Source organism: Oncorhynchus clarkii, chromosome 16 (genome assembly GCF_045791955.1).
Source record: "Oncorhynchus clarkii lewisi isolate Uvic-CL-2024 chromosome 16, UVic_Ocla_1.0, whole genome shotgun sequence".
Lineage (NCBI taxonomy): Eukaryota > Metazoa > Chordata > Actinopteri > Salmoniformes > Salmonidae > Oncorhynchus > Oncorhynchus clarkii.
In genome coordinates this window covers 56,841,348-56,862,491 of record NC_092162.1, presented here as the reverse complement: position 1 = coordinate 56,862,491, position 21,144 = coordinate 56,841,348, and the positions used below count along the sequence as shown (strand labels likewise).

The following is a 21,144-nucleotide window of genomic DNA, read 5'->3' as shown; positions in this document are numbered from 1 at the left end:
AAAAGCGGCCCCAGTGGGCACGTGATCACCAATACTGGACAATTGAGGAGTGGAAAAACATTGCCTGGAACATGACAGCGAGTTCAGTTTACTTGAGTGGCCTGCACAGTGGCCAGACCTCAACCCAATAGAGCATCTTTGGGATGAGATGGAAGTGATGCCATCGCGTCAGCATCGACCACCATCCCTGTTGAACGTTTCCGAACAACTTGTAGAATGCTGTTCTGGAGGAAAAGGGGGGTCCGACCTTGTACTTAATGGGTGTACCTAATAAACGGTCCGAATGTAGCTCTACATGTATAATCTATTGATTTTAAACTCACACGAAACAGCACTTTACATGGAATTCTATAGGTTGCTTCTGCATTTCTAATGCAGAGACCATAGGCCTTTAGAGAAACAAATCAGTGGATTTAATCATGCAAACAATACGGTTTACAATTTATTTAACCTTTATTTAACTAGGCAAGTCAGTTAAGAACAAATTCTTATTTACAATGACGGCCTACCCCAGGCAAACCCGGACAACGCTGGGCAAATCTGGCGCCGCCCAATGGGACTCCCAATCACGGCCGGTTGTGAAACAGTCTGGAATCGAGCCAGGGTTTGTAGTGACGCCTCTGGCACTGAGATGCAGTGCCTTAGACCACTGTGCCACTCGGGAGCCTGAAAGACAAATGTTTATTACTATTCCACTAAAATAGCCTATATTTAATATTCTGTATGATTAATAGTATCCCTTAATCATGTGTACTTACTATATAATATACTGTAGAATACTATGCTACACCCTGTAATATCTATTGTGTAGTGCTTACTACAGAATTTTGTATTATACTCGAGAATAATATGCTCCACATCATGTGGTGCTTAAAGGGATACTTCGGGATTTAATCTACTTCCCCAGAGCCAGATGAACTCGTGAATACCATTTTTATGTCTCTGTGTTCAGTATGAAGGGAGCCAATGTTAACTAGCATTAGCGCAATGTTGGTACAGTATCTGCTAGCATAATAAAGGGCCTCATTGCCAAAATCTCGAAGTATCCTTTTAATATAGAATTTTGTAGTATGCTGTAGAATACTATACTCCACACTGTAGTATCACTCAATCATGTATTAATTACTTTATAATTTGGTAGTGCACTGTAGAATACACTACACACTGTAGTATCCCTCGATCATGTGTAGTACTTACTGTAGTATTTTGTAGTATACTGTAGAATACTACAATTTTATCTACAAAAAATATTAGTGTTCACAAAAACACTACAGTTTTTAACTATAGTAATACTACAGTATTTCATTTGCATATACCTCCACCCATTCCCTTCCCGCATATCCCAATTGTTTGTGTGAAAAAAATATGTTGCGTAAAGCTTACTTCTTCATTTTTATCATTTTATTGTATCAGGAGTGTAACATACACAGACGTTTCTGCTTTTGCCTTCTTCAGTGTACAGATTCAAAGCTTACAATCAGAACAACATTTGTAAGATTCAGGTGAGCACAGTCCAGGTGCTTCTAATCAGGGTAATTGATCCTTTATCAATCAGGGATGGCCTCTGTGGTCTACCTGTACACGTGTTACAAGGTTATATAGAATTATAGACTATGGGAGCGGGTACGAAGGGGTTAATATCCATTGCGAGCCGTTCATGAAACAATTGCCTTAGGCGTCCGGTCACTTGGGTGCCACCCATGAGTGATAAACCTACATGCGAAGTATAGACCATATATTGTGCTCCCTACAGGTCATAGAAAAGAGCAGAAGCACTGAACTAGACTCCAGTCCTATCTACCTACAGGTCATAGAAAAGAGCAGCAGCACTGAACTAGACTCCAGTCCTATCTACCTACAGGTCATAGAACATTTGTTATTTTAGTGTTTGTCCAGTAGGTTTCCTCAAGGAGAAAGCAGCCACTTCTATGTCAAAGATAATAAAACAAAAACACTATTGTAAATACTACAGTATACTACAGTAATGTTTGCAAAAACACTATTGTAAATACTACAGTATACTACAGTAATGTCTGCAAAAACACTACAGGAAATACTACATTCATGTCCGCTAAAACACTACAGTGAATACTATAGTATATAAATATCAGGGGCACAACTTTGGTTTTAGAAGTGGGGGGGGAACATCATTTATTTATTCATACATTTTATTTTTCAGTCAGATAAACATTCCAAACAGTCTACCTGACCGCTTGGATGCATCTGCATGGTCCTAAAGCACACCGTTGCCTTGTTTTGTATCACATTCCAATGCAATTTCAGAATGTGGGGCAGCTTTATTAAATAAATAGTACCTGCAAAACACCAGTCTCAACAGTGAACAGGCGACTCCGGGATGCTGGCCTTCTAGGCAGAGTTGCAAAGAAAAAGCCATATCTCAGACTGGCCAATAAAAAGAAAAGATTAAGATGGGCAAAAGAACACAGACACTGGACAGAGGAACTCTGCCTAGAAGGCCAGCATCCCGGAGTCGCCTCTTCACTGTTGACATTGAGACTGGTGTTTTGCGAGTATTATTTAATGAAGCTGCTAGTTGAAGACTTGTGAGGCATCTCAAACTAGACACTCTAATGTACTTGTCCTCTTGCTCAGTTGTGCACCGGGGCCTTCCACTTCTCTCTCTATTCTGATTTGAGCCAGTTTGCGCTGTTCTGTGAAGGAAGTAGTACACAGCGTTGTACCAGATCTTCAGTTTCTTGGCAATTTCTCGCATGGAATAGCCTTCATTTCTCAGAACAAGAGTAGACTGACAAGTTTTAGAATAAAGTTATTTGTTTCTGGCCATTTTGAGCCTGTAATCAAACCCACAAATTCTGATGCTCCAGATACTCAAATAGTCTAAAGAAGGCAAGTTTTATTGCTTCTTTAAATTGAGACAACAGTTTTCACCTGTGCTAACATAATGGCAAAGGGGTTTTCTAATGATCAATTAGACTTTTAAAATGATAAACTTGGATTAGCTAACACAAGGTGCCATTGGAACACAGGAGTGATGGTTGCTGATAATGGGCCTCTGTAGGCTTCTGTAGGCCATAACAAATCAGCTGTTTCCAGCTACAATAGTCATTTACAACATTAACAATGTCTACACTGTATTTCTGATCAATTTGATGTTATTTTAATGGACAAGAAATGTGCTTTTCTTTCAAAAACAAGGACATTTCTAAGTGACCCCAAACTTTTGAACGGTAGTGTACATCTCAGGACAAATATAAGCACCCCTTAAATCATGTCATTGATTGTAGCCTTAGCCTGCATCACTATGTTGTTTAACCTTACCTCTGAGCACACTCAATATTCCTATAATGAAATAGCACATATGTATCTAGATAAACAGGAAGAAGGTTATTGTAACACTTTGTGATACAGAGGTCAATGAAACAGAGACTGGTTTCGTTACACCACTTTTCATACCCTCTGTTTCAGGGTTAGTCAACCTGCACTGTGTCTAGTCAGAGAGCCAGACCTGCAAAAGACTTCCTCAAGTTGCGTATGGTCTCGGCCTTGGCCACGTCTTCACTGGCTGTGCAAAAGAAGGATGTTTCCTTCAGGCCGAAGGCATTGGTCAGGGACTGAGATTTACTGAAAATGTTTTTGTAGTGATTATAATCAGAAGAAGTAGTAAGCCAAAGGCCAAATAACATCACCAATTGACTGTAGAGTATTATAGTTATTAGATACAGGCTATTATGTTTGGTTTAACCTTGTAATTACGTCAAAACAAGGTATATTCAAAGTGTTGCTGCCAATGTACTCTTACTTCAGCGGTGGATGTGCCTGTGCCTTTTCCTCTACTGTTGGCTGTTCTACCACTGGAGGCTGGTTCTTCTCAGGACTGGTGGCCTTTACTTGTGCCTGAGTCAGTGATTCATTTTGGGGTTGGGCCTGTGGCTCAGGCTGGGGTTGGACTGAGGCCTGTGGAGGAGCCTGGGACTCGGGTTGGACCTGAGGTGCTGAGTTGAGCTGTCTTGGTTGTGCAGGCTTGTCAGGCTGTGCTGGAGGTGGTAGTGGTTGTTGAGCATCCAGTCCTCCTGGTCTGGGCTTGGCCTGACTCGCTGACTGGGGATGGGGCTGCTGTGTGGTTGAGGTAGGCCTCTGGCTTGAGTCTTTAGCAGAAGCTTTAGGCGATGACTTTGGAGCAGGCCTGGGACTTTGTAATAGGGATCCTTGGGGTTTCAGACAGCCCTCTAATTTTAGTACAAGAAATACTTAATGATATGATCACACTTTTGCAGTGGAGAGAGTATATTGAATCATGTACCAAAGGCTTTGAATTTTAGTCTGTACCCTTTTCACATTTGTATTGGTCATTTTGTCCCTAAAACCATGTGACAATAACAGTAGACAGTCTAGAATCAACACTGGTCAATGGAGGAGGTAAAAGTTACAAGATAAAGAAACACAAAGCAGGGAGGATGGGATGTTACAATAATGCAGATATCTGTCATGCATGAGAAGCAATGCAATGTGGGGTGCACATGCTTCATGAGGGTATAGATGGAGGGGTTTTGACAAACCAATATGTTTGCTCATTTATTTGGTTTTCCAAACTTTAATAATATGATATGATAAATACATACTTTGACTACCATTAGTAGGCCTTTCTTCACCTGTGTTTGTTGGTCTTCTTGCTCCACATATCTTTCTATAAACTGACATTTTAAAGGAGTCTCTCTTTCCAATATATATACTGTACATAGTGACACAATATAGGCTGATTTGCTCGTTGATATAGGCCTAGTATTTTTTATACAACCATAACAAATACGGCAACACAGACTGAACATATATTGCAAAGGAAGCTTTATTGCCAGTGACAGGGGGAAAATATCAATGTGGGGTCTGTTTCTATAATATATTGTTATCTGTACTGGACTTTTTCAAACAGTTCAACACTAGTTCCAAGAGTGCACACTTAACAGGTAGTAGCAACCCTGGTCCCAAATAGCTGCAACCCAGCAGGTATGAAAATCTCAACTAGCAAAGGATTTTCACCTGGGCAGGATGGCTGATTTTGAATTTCCCCCGACAATAACTCCTTTAAATCAATCAATTACACAACAACTATGTCACTATGCAACTATTAAGGACCTTGGTGGCGCCGCTCTATCCTCACTTTTGTAGATGGATAGAGCGTCATGGCATTTTACTCCACAAATGAAAACACAAAACCATAAAGCCACAGGCAAGGCTTTTACAGGGTTACTCACTGGGTTAGGCTATCTGCACAGACACAATGTTATTTCATACACCTAGGAAAAGAACTTGCACACTGAGCTTGACAAACATAGTTTGTTTGTACAATTCTGTTAGTAACAAAGTGTTTTAGAATGGGACACACATTTACAATTATCTTGATGTAGATGTATTCTTAGTTTCACCAAATAGGACACATGCATGGCTTCTAATAACTACTACTTAATGCAAGTGTTTTTCATTTACAACCGTGTTAGCTATGGGAAAATGTTTGCATCCCACTTGTGAATATAGCTCTATGAATAGATTATGGTAGAAGATCTGGTACTAAAAATATAAAGAATATAAAGTTAAAAACATATATATATTGCACTCTCCATTAACTCAGTATGAGTATGATAAGGCAAATATGTCAAAGAATCTTTAAATGGCAGTAACATAAGCATAACTCCACGCATATCATCACTGCAATACACAGCAGCATCACCATCATCATGGCCACGCCACTACAGTCATTGATATTAAGCCTGGACGGTATGTGTATGGAGATATCAGAAACCTTATACCTAGTCATTTAAATATATTGTGTAAAACCTTGACTATTTTACTGAAGCACAATTTAGTTTTTCTACTTGACAACATAATTGAAAGTGACAGGACTAATTGGATTACTTCACTTCCTGAAATATCACAAACACATGCATCATAGGCCTAAGAGGAAATGGTTATTACTGTAATCTTATTAGATAATGGACACAACTCTAGAGTCATTCTGTTAACAAATCTTAATGAGAGCATTCTACTATCACAGTTACTCTCTAACTCTACCACAAGCTCTCCTCTTTCCTGATCCAACTGCAGCTGCCACAAACCAATCCCATATATTTACAGTGGGGGACTGTGATTATAAGTGCTGAGTGATAACAAAAGTCAAATATTTATTTTCTCACAAAAGCTAGAGTGGTCTATTGTAATTTTGTAAGTTATCTAATATGTTTGTCCTCATACACATGAAGACATATATGGCTGTGTTCTGTGCATAGAGACAGTTTATAGAACTGTCAAAGAACTGTCTTGCTAGGAGTCGGTTGAATAGCAACCTTCACTGAGCGTAGTATGGGTAGTCTATCTGCTAATCATGGATAAAGGAACAGCAACTACGTTTCATGTCTCCAACCTCCTAATCAATAAAGGTCTACTTAGATGTGATCTGGCTGTATGTATTGGTGTGCTCATCAGCTTTCTTGGCACTAACACTTGGTTGTTTATGTAGAACTTATACAATATGTATTCCATATTATGACACATTCACAATGCATAAATCACAGGGACAGTAGTTTGGAACTATACCAGTGATGTCACTAAAGAAACATCCTGATTGATCATCTGACATTTAAAAACATACTGTTACCTTCCTTCGTATCATTCATGCAAAACCAAAAAGAAATACCTATTATATTAGTAAATGTATGAAAATAATCACCAATACAGTCATACGCACACACATTTACATATTGACATATACACAAACGTCAAACTGCACGATAAACCAGTTTGACAATATCTAAAAGTACACACCAAAATGGAGAAATAAACAGGGGGGTTTAGAGGGAGGTCAGATTATGAATAAGGACTGAATTAAACATTGGGCACACACAGCAGCACTGGACTCAGTGTAGGCACAATCTGCTTATTACACCGTCAACAACAGCCCCAAAGAAAACCACGGCTACAGAGATACAGAGGCGACCGTTACAAGCACACTAAATCAACAGGGAAACAAGTGGACAGTACATCTTGACACTGCATAGAGGAAAAACACTGTCCATGCCAGCAGTACATTCTGGACCAAACTAGCACCAGCCAGATCTCAGTCCGTCTACCATCTCTCCACTCCCCAACCCCCTCCCCTCCTCTCTGCTTTGTGTTCAGCTAATGTACGTCATCATCATTTCAATATTACATAGACTTCCTCTCTGGCGGGCTAATTAGTTGGCCTGGACGGGTTTTGGTCCCACTGCAACGCCATTACAGTCGAGAATGTACTGCAGACAACCTTGAGGAGGGCGTGTAGCGCCAGTCTTGGGATCAACCACCAGGTCCTTCTGGCCACCACTCTGCAAACACATAAAACTAAGTGATACTCCCAGAGACACTACAGTTAAATGTCCTTATGACACAGTTCTGTTTTCATACTGCTTTAAACAATGTACTTTTCAAACAAGAATATGGATCCAATGTTGGTTTTATACAAATCTGGTAACACACAAAGGCTATAAACAAAATGTAGCTATACACTAGTTACTAAGACACAGTAATATGGATGTTATACACTGAACTGTAATACAGGTGAAGGCTCTCAAACAGGATTTCCTAAAAGCCTGTGAGACTATGACTGATCATATTCCCATACAGTGGTGTATGTAGCCTACTGCACCATACCTGTGATGGCTGCATGGTGGTTGGTCTGTTAGAGGACCCCGCGGGTGTCCGTCCTACTGCCTGGTTCATCTTGGATATCACCATGTCAGTGATGAGCTGCCTGTCCTCTGCCTGATGCTCTCCTACCAGCGACATGGACGACCCCACCACCTGACACACACGGAAGATGGTAATACTACCAGAGGAAAATAATGGATGGACGTGGAGTAGGTTATGGAGGAAGGACAGTAGATTGTGAATCACATTTGGTTAAAGTGAAGGTTTAACTGAATGGTTCGGAACTATGTTTGGATACCATCAAATCAAATCAAATCAAATTTATTTTATATAGCCCTTGGTACATCAGCTGATATCTCAAAGTGCTGTACAGAAACCCAGCCTAAAACCCCAAACAGCAAGCAATGCAGGTGTAGAAGCACGGTGGCTAGGAAAAACTCCCTAGAAAGGCCAAAACCTAGGAAGAAACCTAGAGAGGAACCAGGCTATGTGGGGTGGCCAGTCCTCTTCTGGCTGTGCCGGGTGGAGATTATAACAAAACATGGTCAAGATGTTCAAATGCCATCCCATGTTCTCAACAGTTGTGCCATCTGTGAAACATGTCTAGGCTGCTGTTCCCATAACAACCAGATAGCCACCTAACAAGGATATGGAATACATCAATACATTGGTTAACAAAGATGTTGAATATTTCAAAATATTTAATAAGAGAACTGCCTCAGTGTGTTGAGAGCAGCTGAATAATTAAATAATTAAATAATTAATCATAAAAATTCCTGCAATATTTCAGGCGCTGTGAATTTTACTCTTACTAGGGAACACCTACCTCAGTGATGTAATCTTTCGCATCCTTTCCATGAATGGCTTTGACAGCACAGATATCCAACCCTCCGAAGATCTCTGAGCAGGTGTCAACCCACAGCTTGTACCTGAACACAGGCCAAGGAGTACAGATCTGACACTAAGTGGTCTTACATAGTGTCACATACAAGGAGAAGTGTGATGCTATTTAATAGAGATAATTTGCATGTAGGAGTGTAATTACTCAAATGGCTTATTAATTTAGTATCATTCAGAGAGAACACAGTACAGAGTGCTAACTTGTATCAATACAGCCATTTACATTGTAGCATAATGAGCTACATGAATGATAATTGACTTTGGTAATGAGACAGGCCATTGTCTGAGATTCCCTTGTCTTGTCCTTTTAGAAAGGAAGCATTGTCAGTGATGCTGTACTGCTGTTAAGGACTCATACCTGTCAGTCATGGCCACTTGTTCCAACATGGCTGAGCCTGTGTTGCTCTTCCAGTTGCCAGAGATTGAGGTCCTCCTATAACGTATGAGACATTATACAAATGGTAAACATCCCTGTTGATTGTTAATTCAAGGATTCACAAATTCAATAGTCTTGGATTAATTCGATTACACTTCTGGATTATTGGAAAAAAAGTCAGATCCTTATGCTAAATGTAGAACATTTAAAGGTTCCCAGATGTTTACATTTGCTTACAACAGAGGAATAATCATGAATACAAAATGAGGAATAGTACGTACATGTAAGCCTTGTAGTCACTGCCAATCTTCTGAATTCTGATGTCGTACTTGGAGTCGATGAGGGGCTCTGTGGTGGTGTAGGTCTGGGTGAGAGCCACCACACTGACTATGTCCTGGAACTTACTGTGGTTATCCACCTTCACCTGGACACAACACACACCACCTTCCACTAGCAGCCCCACAGTCTACAGAATAACAACATCAAGCCTTAATAACATCATTACCTTTCCTACTCCCGAGTGAGCGTGTCCAATTTTCACAACTACAGGAAACGTTGGCATGGTAACCTGAGTGATAAACCGTCAGACATGATTGTTTTATGCCTGGTTTCATGATACAATGAAGAAAAACAAGTCCACATTAACGGCTATATTTCAGAAGACATGATTACGTTCTCACCATCTCCTTGTAGTTGGGATAGAAGGTCTGTTCGATCAGAGGGAACTTCTCTGCACCAAGCTTCCTGTAGGTGCTTATTAGCTGTGCAAACTAGAGACAAACAGACATCCATTAGTGAAGTTATGCCACTGACTTAAGACACAAATAAACAAGTCTCACGCATTGCACGCAGCCAGCCTTCTGTCTGCCTACCGCCCAGGGCTTGTCACACAGGTTGTAGATGGACTCCAGGGAGTTGATACTGGGGATGCCCCCATACTGCAGACCAATGATCATGTTACGGAAGTCCTCATTCTGGGTCATACTGAAGGCGTGTTGGCGGATGAGGACAAAGTCAGGCTTGAATGACCTGTAAAACATAAATACACAGATGCGTCAGAGAGAAATTAAAACTGGGTTGACCTTCACATGTAAAGTGAACCATGGCACATTTTCAGATTCCATGTTGGAGTATTGAGTGTGTTGCTTATGAAAAATTGTCTATGTGGTGTGTGTCTTGTGGTGTGTGTGTGTGTGTGTGTGTGTGTGTGTGTGTGTGTGTGTGTGTGTGTGTGTGTGTGTGTGTGTGCGTGCATGCGCACATCTGCACGTGTCTCACCTGGCCACCCTGGTACCGTTCCTCAGAACCTGCATGTCCACATTACAGGACCCGTTGGAGTGAGCTATGACGTTGATCTCACTGAACTCAGCCTGCATGGTAGAAAAACATACAGATACATCTGATTAACTGAACGTATATCAATAGTTATGAATACGGCACAGATCAGAGGAGGCTGGTGGGTGGAGCTATATATGTATTGGCTGGAATGGAATAAAAGTTTCTATGTAGACAACTCTATCTGAGACAGGTGCCAAAAGTAAATGGATGCAGTTTGCCAAATGAGGCTTACCTGTTCGACTTTGATGTCATAATCTCTGTGTACTTTCTTCCCTCTGAAGAGTTTGGCCCTAGGCAACAGGGAAGATAATTGATGAACCTTTAGAGGACATGATGAGATAACACTGATAGATCCTTCTGCTATTGAGTCCTTGTGATCACATTTCTCTGTGAACGCCTTCCATCAATTTACAATCACAAATATTGAATAAGACACTTCATTGACTTTAAAATGTATCAATATGGATTTTATGGAGCAAAGACTTTAAATACACACCACACCATTACCCAAACATTCTGTCTTGTGACACATTCCCCTCAGATAAACATGTCATGGAGAATTGTTAAAGTGATAAAGTCAAGATATTCACTACTAATCACTTTATGTTTTGATTTGTTTTTGTCCTTTATGATATGTAAGTAGTCCCCCGTGTTGCAGCGTTTGCTTCCATCTAGTGGATCGTTACTGAATGGTGCATTGTAGTCAAAAGCCCTCGGAACGAGATACATTTTATAATTCCATAAAATGATCTGGTTCAATAGCTATGGTCTTTGTCCAAGAAAAAAGTGTTTGTTTGGTGGATCTTAGTCTACTGAATGCATCCAGTGTTAATATCTGCTTAGCATCGAGCTATGTCTATACAGAGGTACTGGCACTCATTCCCTGCAGACAGGCAGGCTGGCCATTATTGAACCCACACACAGTGCATTTATTGATTTTTTATTTAGTTAAGTCAGTTAAGAACAAATTCTTATTTTCAATGACGGCCTAGGAACAGTGGGTTTACTGCCTGTTCAGGGGCAGAACGACAGATTTGTACCTTGTCAGCTCGGGGGTTTGTACTTGCAACCTTCCGGTTACTAGTCCAACGCTCTAACCACTAGGCTACCCTGCCACCCCATGGACAAAGAGAGGAGACCTTCGTCATGCTCTTAAAGTAATGAGCGACGGGAAGGGAGATTAATCAATGGAGACAAACTTAGTGACCTGAAACAAACTAGGTGTCAGGGGACTGTTGAAAGCATTGCCTCTCCTCAATGTTGCCACGGTGTTGCTCCTAGCCAATGAACTATGTCAAGCTTTTCAACGGCCAAAACCTCAACTGGAACCGTGCTGTAGAGTAGTGTACAGATTTCAATGGGATATTCCTCCACTAAAGATTACAAAATGGCTGTTCTCTATGGAGGTCTAAAAACCCAAATAGTCCTATGACAAACCTTCTCTAAAATGTTGCTGTATAGTTCAATGGCCAAAGTAATCTAAATGTGATGCAATTAGGCCTACAGTAGAGCCATACAAGGTTTCAATGACCAGCATATTTTCCACTTTCTATTGAAATGACACATAGCAGTGTGCAGCAAAGTCTACTAGCAGAAGAAAAATACAATGGGAAAAATTATTTGATATATCTGCTACTTGTTTGTTTCACGTCAGTACCGTATGTCAAACACACCCTAGTGAGGACTGGCTGAATAATTTATTGCTGATCTAATTTGAGTCGGGGATTTATCTGTGGCTGTGGAGGAAAACAATCATCTGAATACGAGTCACAGCAGCAGAGACACAGGGAATGAAAAGCCTGTAGATGATCTGTGTTATGATACATGGATATATGTGGTGCAGCCTAAGACACGACTCAGAGACAGAACCACAATGACAATGTCTGACATTTTAGATAGGTCCGTGTTGGTGTAAGGAATGGGTGTCACGACTGTCTCCCTGATTCAGTTCCTACTTGTGGAGGATGAATGTATGTGTATAGCGGAGGGGGTTCAGAATCACACTCACATGATGAGTAACCGTCGCTGACTCCTGAATACCTGCATTAGTTTCCCTAGCTAATGCTTTGGATTTAGCGCAGCAAGTTAACACAGTTTTATTGCGACCAGGAGGCCCGAGTTCAAACAGCAGCTGGCTACTTTACATAGGCCTATGCATTGACAGAGATGATTAAACCCTGACCACCCGGACCACTGCACATGCGAATAACACCTTCCAGCATTGAATGAAGTACATGCCACTTGTGTAGGGCCATAATGTGTCTATCAATAACAGCAATACAGTGGCTAGATATTTCAAAGTGATCCATGTAAAATGTCTGGAAAACGACCTGTGCTCAGAACAACAGGTGCTCTGTAGGTAGAGACATGTTTACATGATTTATAAATCAGTGTGGTTCCCATAGTGATGAGTAGTTAGAGATCTAGATAGAGGGAGGAGGCTGATATTGTGATGAAGGTTGAGGTTTGTCCTCTAGAAGAGGACAGTCTGATGCAGCTACTGACGAGTATTAGTTCACTCCAGTTAGAGGAGTACAGCTCAAGTAATGCCTCCTGTCTCTGTGAGAGCTTTTATCCAGCCATCCATTATAGTCCTATGAATGTATAATTACAATCTACCCTTTAAATATTAAGGAACATATTATGTGAAGAAGCATTCGTAAGGAGAAAAAAACAAATGGTGCATACCAATGTCCTGTAATAGCTCTAATACTCAAATGATCTATGCCCAAGTCCAAGACGGGACAGAAAAGACTGAGTGAGTGAGTGGGGGGGTAGCAGCTACTAAGCTAACATATGGAATTATTTTAAGATGGTCATACCATGGATCATAGCTATTTGATGTAGAATTTTAGGACCCCTGTAGTTATATAAAAATAAATATTGATTTGATGAAATATTGAATGTGGCCTTTACTACTAAGGCCCATAGAAACACATTGAATAACACATTCAGAAATGGCAAAATAGACAGTCAAAAAATTAATCATAAGGAATAAGGTTTTGAAGTCTCTTTCCTGAAAGCTCAGGATATGTTATCTTTTTTGGACACATATTTAACCCCTTTTTTTGTTGGTACAAAACTACCTCCATACACAGATCTGTGGTACCGGCTTCAGACGGGTCCTGTTGAGCTTGTGGGGGTCGTGGAGCAAAACGGAGAAGCAGCATCGCGTTCGTGTAAGTATCATCTTTTCATTGAGTGGTCATATGAGTTCAGACGCTACAGATGTTTTCGTGAAAAGACCCATTTTCGGGATGTCTCCTGGTCTTACAAACAGCGCTGTAGCTCTGTCACGTTCCACCCCAGATGCGGAAGGCCGACACAGACGCATACTGTGGATTGAGAGCAGCTCATGCAAAAAAACATATCTCTGTCTTGAATTGACAGATTTTTATGGGGATTTTTGTGTTATGTTAATTAGATAGACTTTTAACGATTATGAGTGTGAGAGAGAAAGAGAGAGAGGGCTGGGCAGGACGACAGAGCGGCTGGGACTAACTGCCTTTGTTGATTAGCTGTTTTAGATTAATATGTCAAACAAAGGCAAACTGACTAACAGGCCTATTTTGTCTTAATTTTCCTAGTCAGTATGTGACCTCCACTTTACGACACTGAGTGAATGAGTAATGGCTATCGCTGTCTCTCTACTGTAAGAGGCAAGAGCAAACCTCTGACACTTGTCTGATAAGTGAGACAGTTCCATCTGTCCCTGTATAGCACAGCATTCCTGTCACAAGACAGACCCAATCCTAACTGTAACCATCTGATCCTTTATCAAAGGTTAGGGGAAGCTTCTATTCCTGATTGCCACTCGAATTGAGCAATAAGGTCTGAGTGAGTGTGGTATATGGAAAATATACCACGGCTAAGGGCTGATCTTATGTACGACCCAACGCGGAGTGCCTAGATACATCACTTAGCCGTGGTATATTGACCATATACTTTAAACCCCTGAGTTGCCATATTGCTATTATAAACTGGTTACCAACGTAATTAGACCAGTAAAAATACGTGTTTTATCATACCCATGGTAAACGGTCTGATATATCCCGGCTTTCAGCCAATCAGCATTCAGGGCTCGAACAACCCAGTTTATAATCTCCTATATATCGGTGTTTATTTCTGACTTCAGGAAATTACTTTTATTCTACGTTATCTCCAAACCTCTGAAACAGAGAAGCTCAAGCAGTAGTCCAACTCATCTCACCATGCTAGTATATCAATAAGATCTGAAGAGGCATCTTCAGCATGCCATATTTGTGATACTTCCAGCATAATGGTAATGGTGATCTCGCCTACATGCTTCATTCCTACAACGCACAAAGTCAATATAGAACCACTAGTGAGTATGCAATCTTAAAGCTATTTGAAAGTCTGTCAGTCGAGGGGAAATTGCCATGCCACTTCCAACAGGTAGCAGGCAAAGAGCAGCTAGGGAATAGAAGTGCTGCTTTATTTGATGTTTCCTTCTGAGGCAGGATGATATTGCACTGAGCAGCCATTCTGTGAGTGAGTGCTGTCCCATTTCTGTCAGGGTTTCACAAAGGAAGACTGTTCCCTAGATAACACTTTAATAACAGATAATGTGTTGTCCTGGGCCCTTGGCTGTAGTGCATCTTAGACAGATCAACTCCAGCTCGACAACCTCTGACACCACGGTACTGCCTTCATACACAGTCGTTCACGGAGTCATGCTAAATGTGTAGAAGGCAGATGCAGATATACATATTTGGACAAGGGAATTGTACACTTTGTGGCGTACATGGAAAGAGGAGTTCATGTAAATGTAAAGCTAGCATAAGAGGCATTTGAAGGCAGCAGTGTCAGACGGTCGATCTGATATACAGGCCTAGGGTCAGTCCTAGAGCCATGATCTCTCCTACAAGGACAGCATAATATATATGTGGTACACAGTGGGAGAGTGTCATCATGCTGAAAAAAATGCCCTTTCATATGAGTACAGGAGCCAGGATGTATTCACAAAAAAGCTAGAATATCACAGTTGCTATGCCCCAGAAAGACAAATGGCATTTCCACAGAGAACCTGACACTGTGAATTATTTTACCCATTCTTAGAGCAATTACTTCGAAATCAATTTTCATTAGATTAGCTAAATATATAATCACACTAATGGAGGGATGATTTGGCACAATCACTGTCACTGAGGCTAGCTTTGGTCATTATACTAGTGTGCTATTCTCCAGTTTATCACATTTTCAGAACATTCTGTTTTCATCTCTGTTTGGTTTCTAGCAAGTTAATTTGTCCATAGCAACAACTAATCAACAGTCTTATTAAGATAGTTGAGTAGGAGAAAAGGTTTCTTAAATCCCTGAAGTAATAATGCCAAGAAACAAGGACTGTTAGCAACAACATTCATAACTATAATAATAAGGACATAAACTGTGAAAGATGTTTTAGCGCATTGATACCATAATAATCAGCAGCAGGTTTGTGTTGAGGCCTGAAACCAGTGATCATAGCCTAGCTTAGCCTTCTGTTGTGTGAGTCTGAAGTATTCCTGTCAGATTCCATTTCAGTCTCTGTCCTAAGGCTACTATACTGCGGCTTGTCAGCCTCTGTCTTTATCTCTTGCACAGGGCACAACATTTCTGACCCAGATCAGCCCATCTCACTCTGAAACACAACCCTCAAACCCCCTTTAGCCAATAGTTCAGAGCTGATACCACATGAGGTTGGCCTACAGACTAAAAACGATCAGATCTGAAAAGAGAGGAGATGCTGGAAACACTAAAGTTGTAATATATTGTCTGACGTAGATATCTGATCATTTTATGGGTTGAATACTATTCTTGTTCAAACAGAATATCCTGTATTCCAGAATTCTAGACTCAAAGACAATTACGTGATTATATATTCATCACGTCCATATCTGTAATTGGGCCTATGCTCTTCATGGTGACATCCGTAAACTAAATGAACAATGAATCACCACCAGACATGCTAATACATATATTTTATTGGGCGCTGAAAGACAAGCTAATGTCGACACAAAAGTACAACCCTACAGTCAGAAACAGCTCACCCTTATGAAATACAACCGCAAGCTAAAAGGCCAAAGTGTAACGAGAAATGACACAATCAATGGAGCAATCAGACAGAGGCAAACGTTCCCTAGCTAGCTCTCCTATTGTTTAACACATTGCTGTTGTCACCAATCCCAAAGAGTATAAAAGTTGAGAGGGCCTCAGAACTGACTCACTGTTATTGTAGACACATGTAATGTAGCCGTGATGCTGAGCCTGAGGCAGGCATTGGGAGCTAGTGGCAGGTCTCTCTAGTGGCGGAAACATGAAACAGGGAGACAGCCAACGATGCCAGGAGAGGCTTCAAATCAAATCAAAAACAATCAAATCAAATTGTATTATTCGTCGCACGCTTAATAAATAACAAGTGTAGACTAACAATGAAATGCTTAGCTGGAGAGATCTTTCAGATGATTTGTGAAAGGTAACATAATTTACTCAGATGTCTTCAATGTTTCCATAACTGTTGACCTTTTGATAAATTCCAGTCTTTTGATGTCAAATCAAATGCTATTTGTCACATGCGGTGAATACAACAGGTGTAGTAGACCTTACAGGGAAATGCTTACTTACAAGCTCTTTCCCAACGATGCGGTGTTCAAAATAATTGAGTAAAGACACAAGAGAAATAAAAACATGCAAGAATGGTGCTATATACAGGGAGTACCAATACCATACCAATGTGTCAGGGTATGAGGTATTTGAGGTAGGTACTGTATATGAATGCAGGGGTAAAGTGACTAGGCATCAGGATAGATAATAATAATAGTTATTATAATAATATTTAAAAAACAAATTAGCAGCAGTGTATATGATGAGTGAATGTGTACATGTGTGAAAGTGTGTGTGTGTGTGTGTGGCATCTGTATGCGTGTGTATATGTGTGTGGGTTATGTGTGTGTGTGTGTGTATGTAAGTGTATGTGTGTATGTTAGTGTAAGTATGTCTGAGTGTGTGGATAGTCCTGTGAGTGTGCATAGAGTCAGTGCAAAATGGAGTCAGTGCAGATAGTCCGGTCATGATTCGCATTACTGTATGTGGTATTAGACCGAAAACAATCCAGGTACATTTAATGATTATAGATGCATTCCCATATCCCATAAGAAAACAATGATTACGTTTCTTCTCAGGTTGTTGACTGTCTGCTGTTATGTGGAGCCAAAAGACATGGCATCATTTAAAATGACATGAGTATGATCTTACTAGGATTTATCTGGGTTTCTATTACCTTAATGGGCACCCTCAGACGTGATACAATGTGACGTGTATTCAAATATCTAGCATTACTTAGGCTATATCCGCAGTGCAAGCATAGCAATCATTATTGTTAAAAGGAGCTTGCAATGATTCAACATACACATCAATATCACAAATGCATCTGAGGTATGCCATATGCCAATAAACAGAATCTGTCCACTCTGCCTTTGTTATTGTGATAGCAGCCATTTTGCATGGTGAGATGAATCATACATACACACAGGACTCCTAGAATAGCCACTCTCCAGAAAGCAACATGTCATCCAAATGCAGATGTGTCCCTCAGGCTACAGTTTCCATCTGCATATAGACCACTGTATATAGAACACTGTATATAGACCACTGTATATAGCCTACTGCACATTGACCACTGTATACAGACCACTGTATATAGCTGCACATGTCTGAGGAAAATCAGCTGATGCAAATATATCTAGTTAATTTGAATTCACAAGACAAAACACATAGCAAGAATCACAAAATCTAAAAACATCTTCATGCTACCTTCTTCAGGACTCTGCTATGTGATAATGTAGGCCCACTATCTACAATATATCTCGCAATTACCTCTTCAAAGCAGGATATGCGATATGAAGAAGGATGTCTGGCGTGGGATGCTGTGCAGACAGTTATGTAAGTTTGTGTCTGTCACTGAAAGGTTCTGTAGAATTCCTTACTGCATAAATCCGCCTTGCCACCATATAGTATATAATAAGTAAATCCTCTCACTCACAACACTGCAGTTGCTATACATTTTACGGAACATTGGAAAAAGAGGCTTGATGTAAAGTAGCTCTTATAGGTGAGGCAATAGCTACCTGTCAGTGCTGCTGTGCCATCCCTTTAAAGGCCCAGTGCAGAATTCAGTTTTCCTGTGTTTTGTATCATATTGTACAACAGCTGATGAAACATACTTCTAAATCTGCAGGGCTGCCTGGTGACATCACCAGGCAGTATAAGTTTATATAAACCAATAACAAAGAGAGCTCCAAACCTCTCTGCCAATAACAGCTAGTTTTCTGATTACATATCACTCCCCCTCCTTACTCAGACCACTCCCAGACCATCCTAGCTAAATTCTTACTTGAGAAACAGTTATTTTGCTTAGAAGCTATTTCTGTTTCTTTTTGACCATTTTAATGCAAAACTATTACAGCAAGGTACTTAATTGTTGTCCAGAAATGATTTGATATTGACACAAAAAACAGCTGCATTAGGCCTTTAATATATGCTATTTGCTCTTTGGATTCATGTCATGATCTGCCTTCTCTCCTGCCTGCCTCCTCAACACACAGCATTAAAGAGAGGTGTCCGTCTGAACTAGCATTGTAACGCAGAGCACACACATACCATCCCTTTTAGCTCCATTTCTATTGCTACTACTAGCCTATGTGTATCACCTATTCCTACAATGATGCCATGTGTTGTCTTTGCATGATTGGCCAAAGATAAATTCTGTGGATTGACTCTCTGTAATTGTGGACAGGTGGTCATGTGACCAGGGATCCTATCATTGAGCGGGAAGGGAAAGGAAACCTCACTGATGACTGGAAAGCACTGCAGTCTTTACTCAATAGCGAAAACACACATGCATTTTCCCATGCTCTCACTGGCTGTTGAATATCATGAAATTGCCTTTCTCAACAATGATGCAAAGCCGTGTTAGAGTACATTGGGTTGATCAGACTCATCAATTAAATGGGTTTAAGTCTGGCGCATGCTCACAGGTGGTTGCAAGAAACTGACCTAATATTAAAAATAGCAGCAGAATTCACATGGGTTTCTTGGAATACCAAGTCAAACATCCTCAAAACATATAGAATTTTCCTCCTGCTGCAATGCCAATCTGTAATTTTGAAATTTCAATCATGTCGAAAAGGGCATAAACCCCTGAATGCCTGTCAATTACTGCAGGAAACCACCGTATTTGGATGAGGCAAGCCATAAAAAGACTCCCTGATGCTGTAATGTCATTAACATGGTGAGTCAGTGGACTTTGTTTCCTCGTCTCCTCCTGAGTAGCTGCATCTGTGTTTTGTTATTAGAGCGACCTGCACTGGCATCAGACCATCCACAGCAGTAACCTGTTCAAATCTTATAAGCGGAGTTGGACGCCATACTTGTTGGCTGACAGGTTGTTTTAACCTTTTCTTTACCACAAGCCAGGACCATCTGAGAGCTCCTCTTTTCAAGAAGGAACCTGAGCAGATGATCAGTTTCACACCAGTGACCTGGCCAAGAGCGGCTCCAATGTTACAGAACACAAACAACACATACATCAACACAATAATTCACATAATTACATTACATCATTTTGCAGCAAGACACAGCATGTTGCCTCACCATTCCTGTTGTGGTTCGTCGATGACCAGGAGGATCTTAAACTTCTTGGGTGTCGTGACCGTGGTCTGCTCCACCAGTCCTGCTGAGGCCGCAGTCTGCTTGACTACGTTGGTGATGGAGCTGAAGAAACCTGCCCCACTGGACTGGGACTGCTGGGGTTTCCTCTCTGGGGCAGGGGAGGGGGTAGGGGAGGTGGCGGGCGGCGTGGTCCCAGCCGTGGGAGACTTGGCTGGGCCTGCTGTAGCTGGGGGTGGAGGCTGAGCAGGGTCAGGCCTCTGGAGGTCTGTCATGTAGCCATTAGGCAGGTTGGAGATGAAGGTGCTGTCAGAGAGGCGTCGGCGCAGGTAGTTCATGGCTGGAGAAGATGGAGGGCTGTTAGAGCAGACAGAACAGACGAATCAACGAGGGCTGGATGTGAAGAGTCCTTAGGGGAACGGTAGAGGCCAAATGATGTCACCTGAGGGACTGATTAATTTGCAGAAGCCGCCACTTCCCAGGGTGCAGCTGATTGAAGGCTCAGCTCTTCTCCATGCAAACTCCCAGTGAATGTAATGTTTCCTCCCAGCTCAGCCGTGCATCCTCAGAGCTCCCCTCACTGTGGCCGTGACGCTATTCTCCCCCTCAGCCAATCGCATGCCTCTCTGCTAGCCTGAACGACTGCAAGAAATGCTCACTCTCTCCCTCCCTCTTCTCTCCTCCCTACTCCCACTCATTCGTATTGTGTCGTGTCTGCCTCCTCTACCCCTCCCCCATTATGTACTGCCTCACAGGCATCACGTCTTTTCATACCACTGCAAAAAAAAGGGGAAGAGAGGTTTCTAAAGGAAATGCACGAGGTAGTAATATAGAGGAAACCTCCAACACAGCCTGACCCTCTCTCTTCTTATGTTATCTCTGTGTCCGCAGTTGCCTATGCCTAATACAAGCTATGAGAATGGAGAGAGAAAATGGCTGTTTGGTCTGCTCTCAGTGTGGCTTGCAGAAGGAGAGGCAGGCAAGTGGCAGCAGCAGAGGACACCAGCGCATGCTGTAGTGTTAACCCCCTCCTTCATGTTGCCATGTGATGGATTCCTCCCCATGCCTGTTAAGCAGCTAATTTAGCTGAGGAAAGATCCCATGCAGACATTCTGATTCATCCATGTGGATTTCCCACTAGAGGTGTTTTAAACACAGTATTTTTGGAAATATTTACCTATCTTTACTATTGCACATGACGAGCATGG

The 21,144-nt window shown here is 41.3% G+C and overlaps 1 protein-coding gene across 1 annotated transcript; it reads right to left on the bottom strand.

The window, feature by feature from the left end:
* Positions 1–4,807: 4,807 nt before the first annotated feature.
* On the bottom strand, positions 4,808–20,583 carry LOC139368792 (synapsin-2-like). The gene is made up of 11 exons (XM_071108137.1): positions 19,922–20,583; positions 10,503–10,560; positions 10,211–10,302; positions 9,805–9,961; positions 9,613–9,702; positions 9,438–9,500; positions 9,214–9,356; positions 8,915–8,989; positions 8,483–8,585; positions 7,660–7,809; positions 4,808–7,334 (listed from the first exon to the last, which is right to left on the bottom strand). The coding sequence occupies exons 1-11, from the start codon at positions 20,272–20,274 to the stop codon at positions 7,206–7,208; spliced, it is 1,413 nt and encodes a 470-aa protein (XP_070964238.1). The 5' UTR covers positions 20,275–20,583; the 3' UTR covers positions 4,808–7,205.
* Between the last annotated feature and the right edge of the window lie 561 nt (positions 20,584–21,144).

Bases quoted from the DNA above. Each gene is read 5' to 3' on its own strand.
- LOC139368792 (XM_071108137.1), bottom strand. From the start codon at position 20,274: ATGAACTACCTGCGCCGACGCCTCTCTGACAGCACCTTCATCTCCAAC. The intron at 8,990-9,213 runs GTACGTACTATT...CATACGTTATAG, and splicing joins AGTGACTACAAGGCTTACAT to GAGGACCTCAATCTCTGGCA. The intron at 7,810-8,482 runs GTAGGTGTTCCC...CGTGTGTGTCAG, and splicing joins CGAAAGATTACATCACTGAG to GTGGTGGGGTCGTCCATGTC.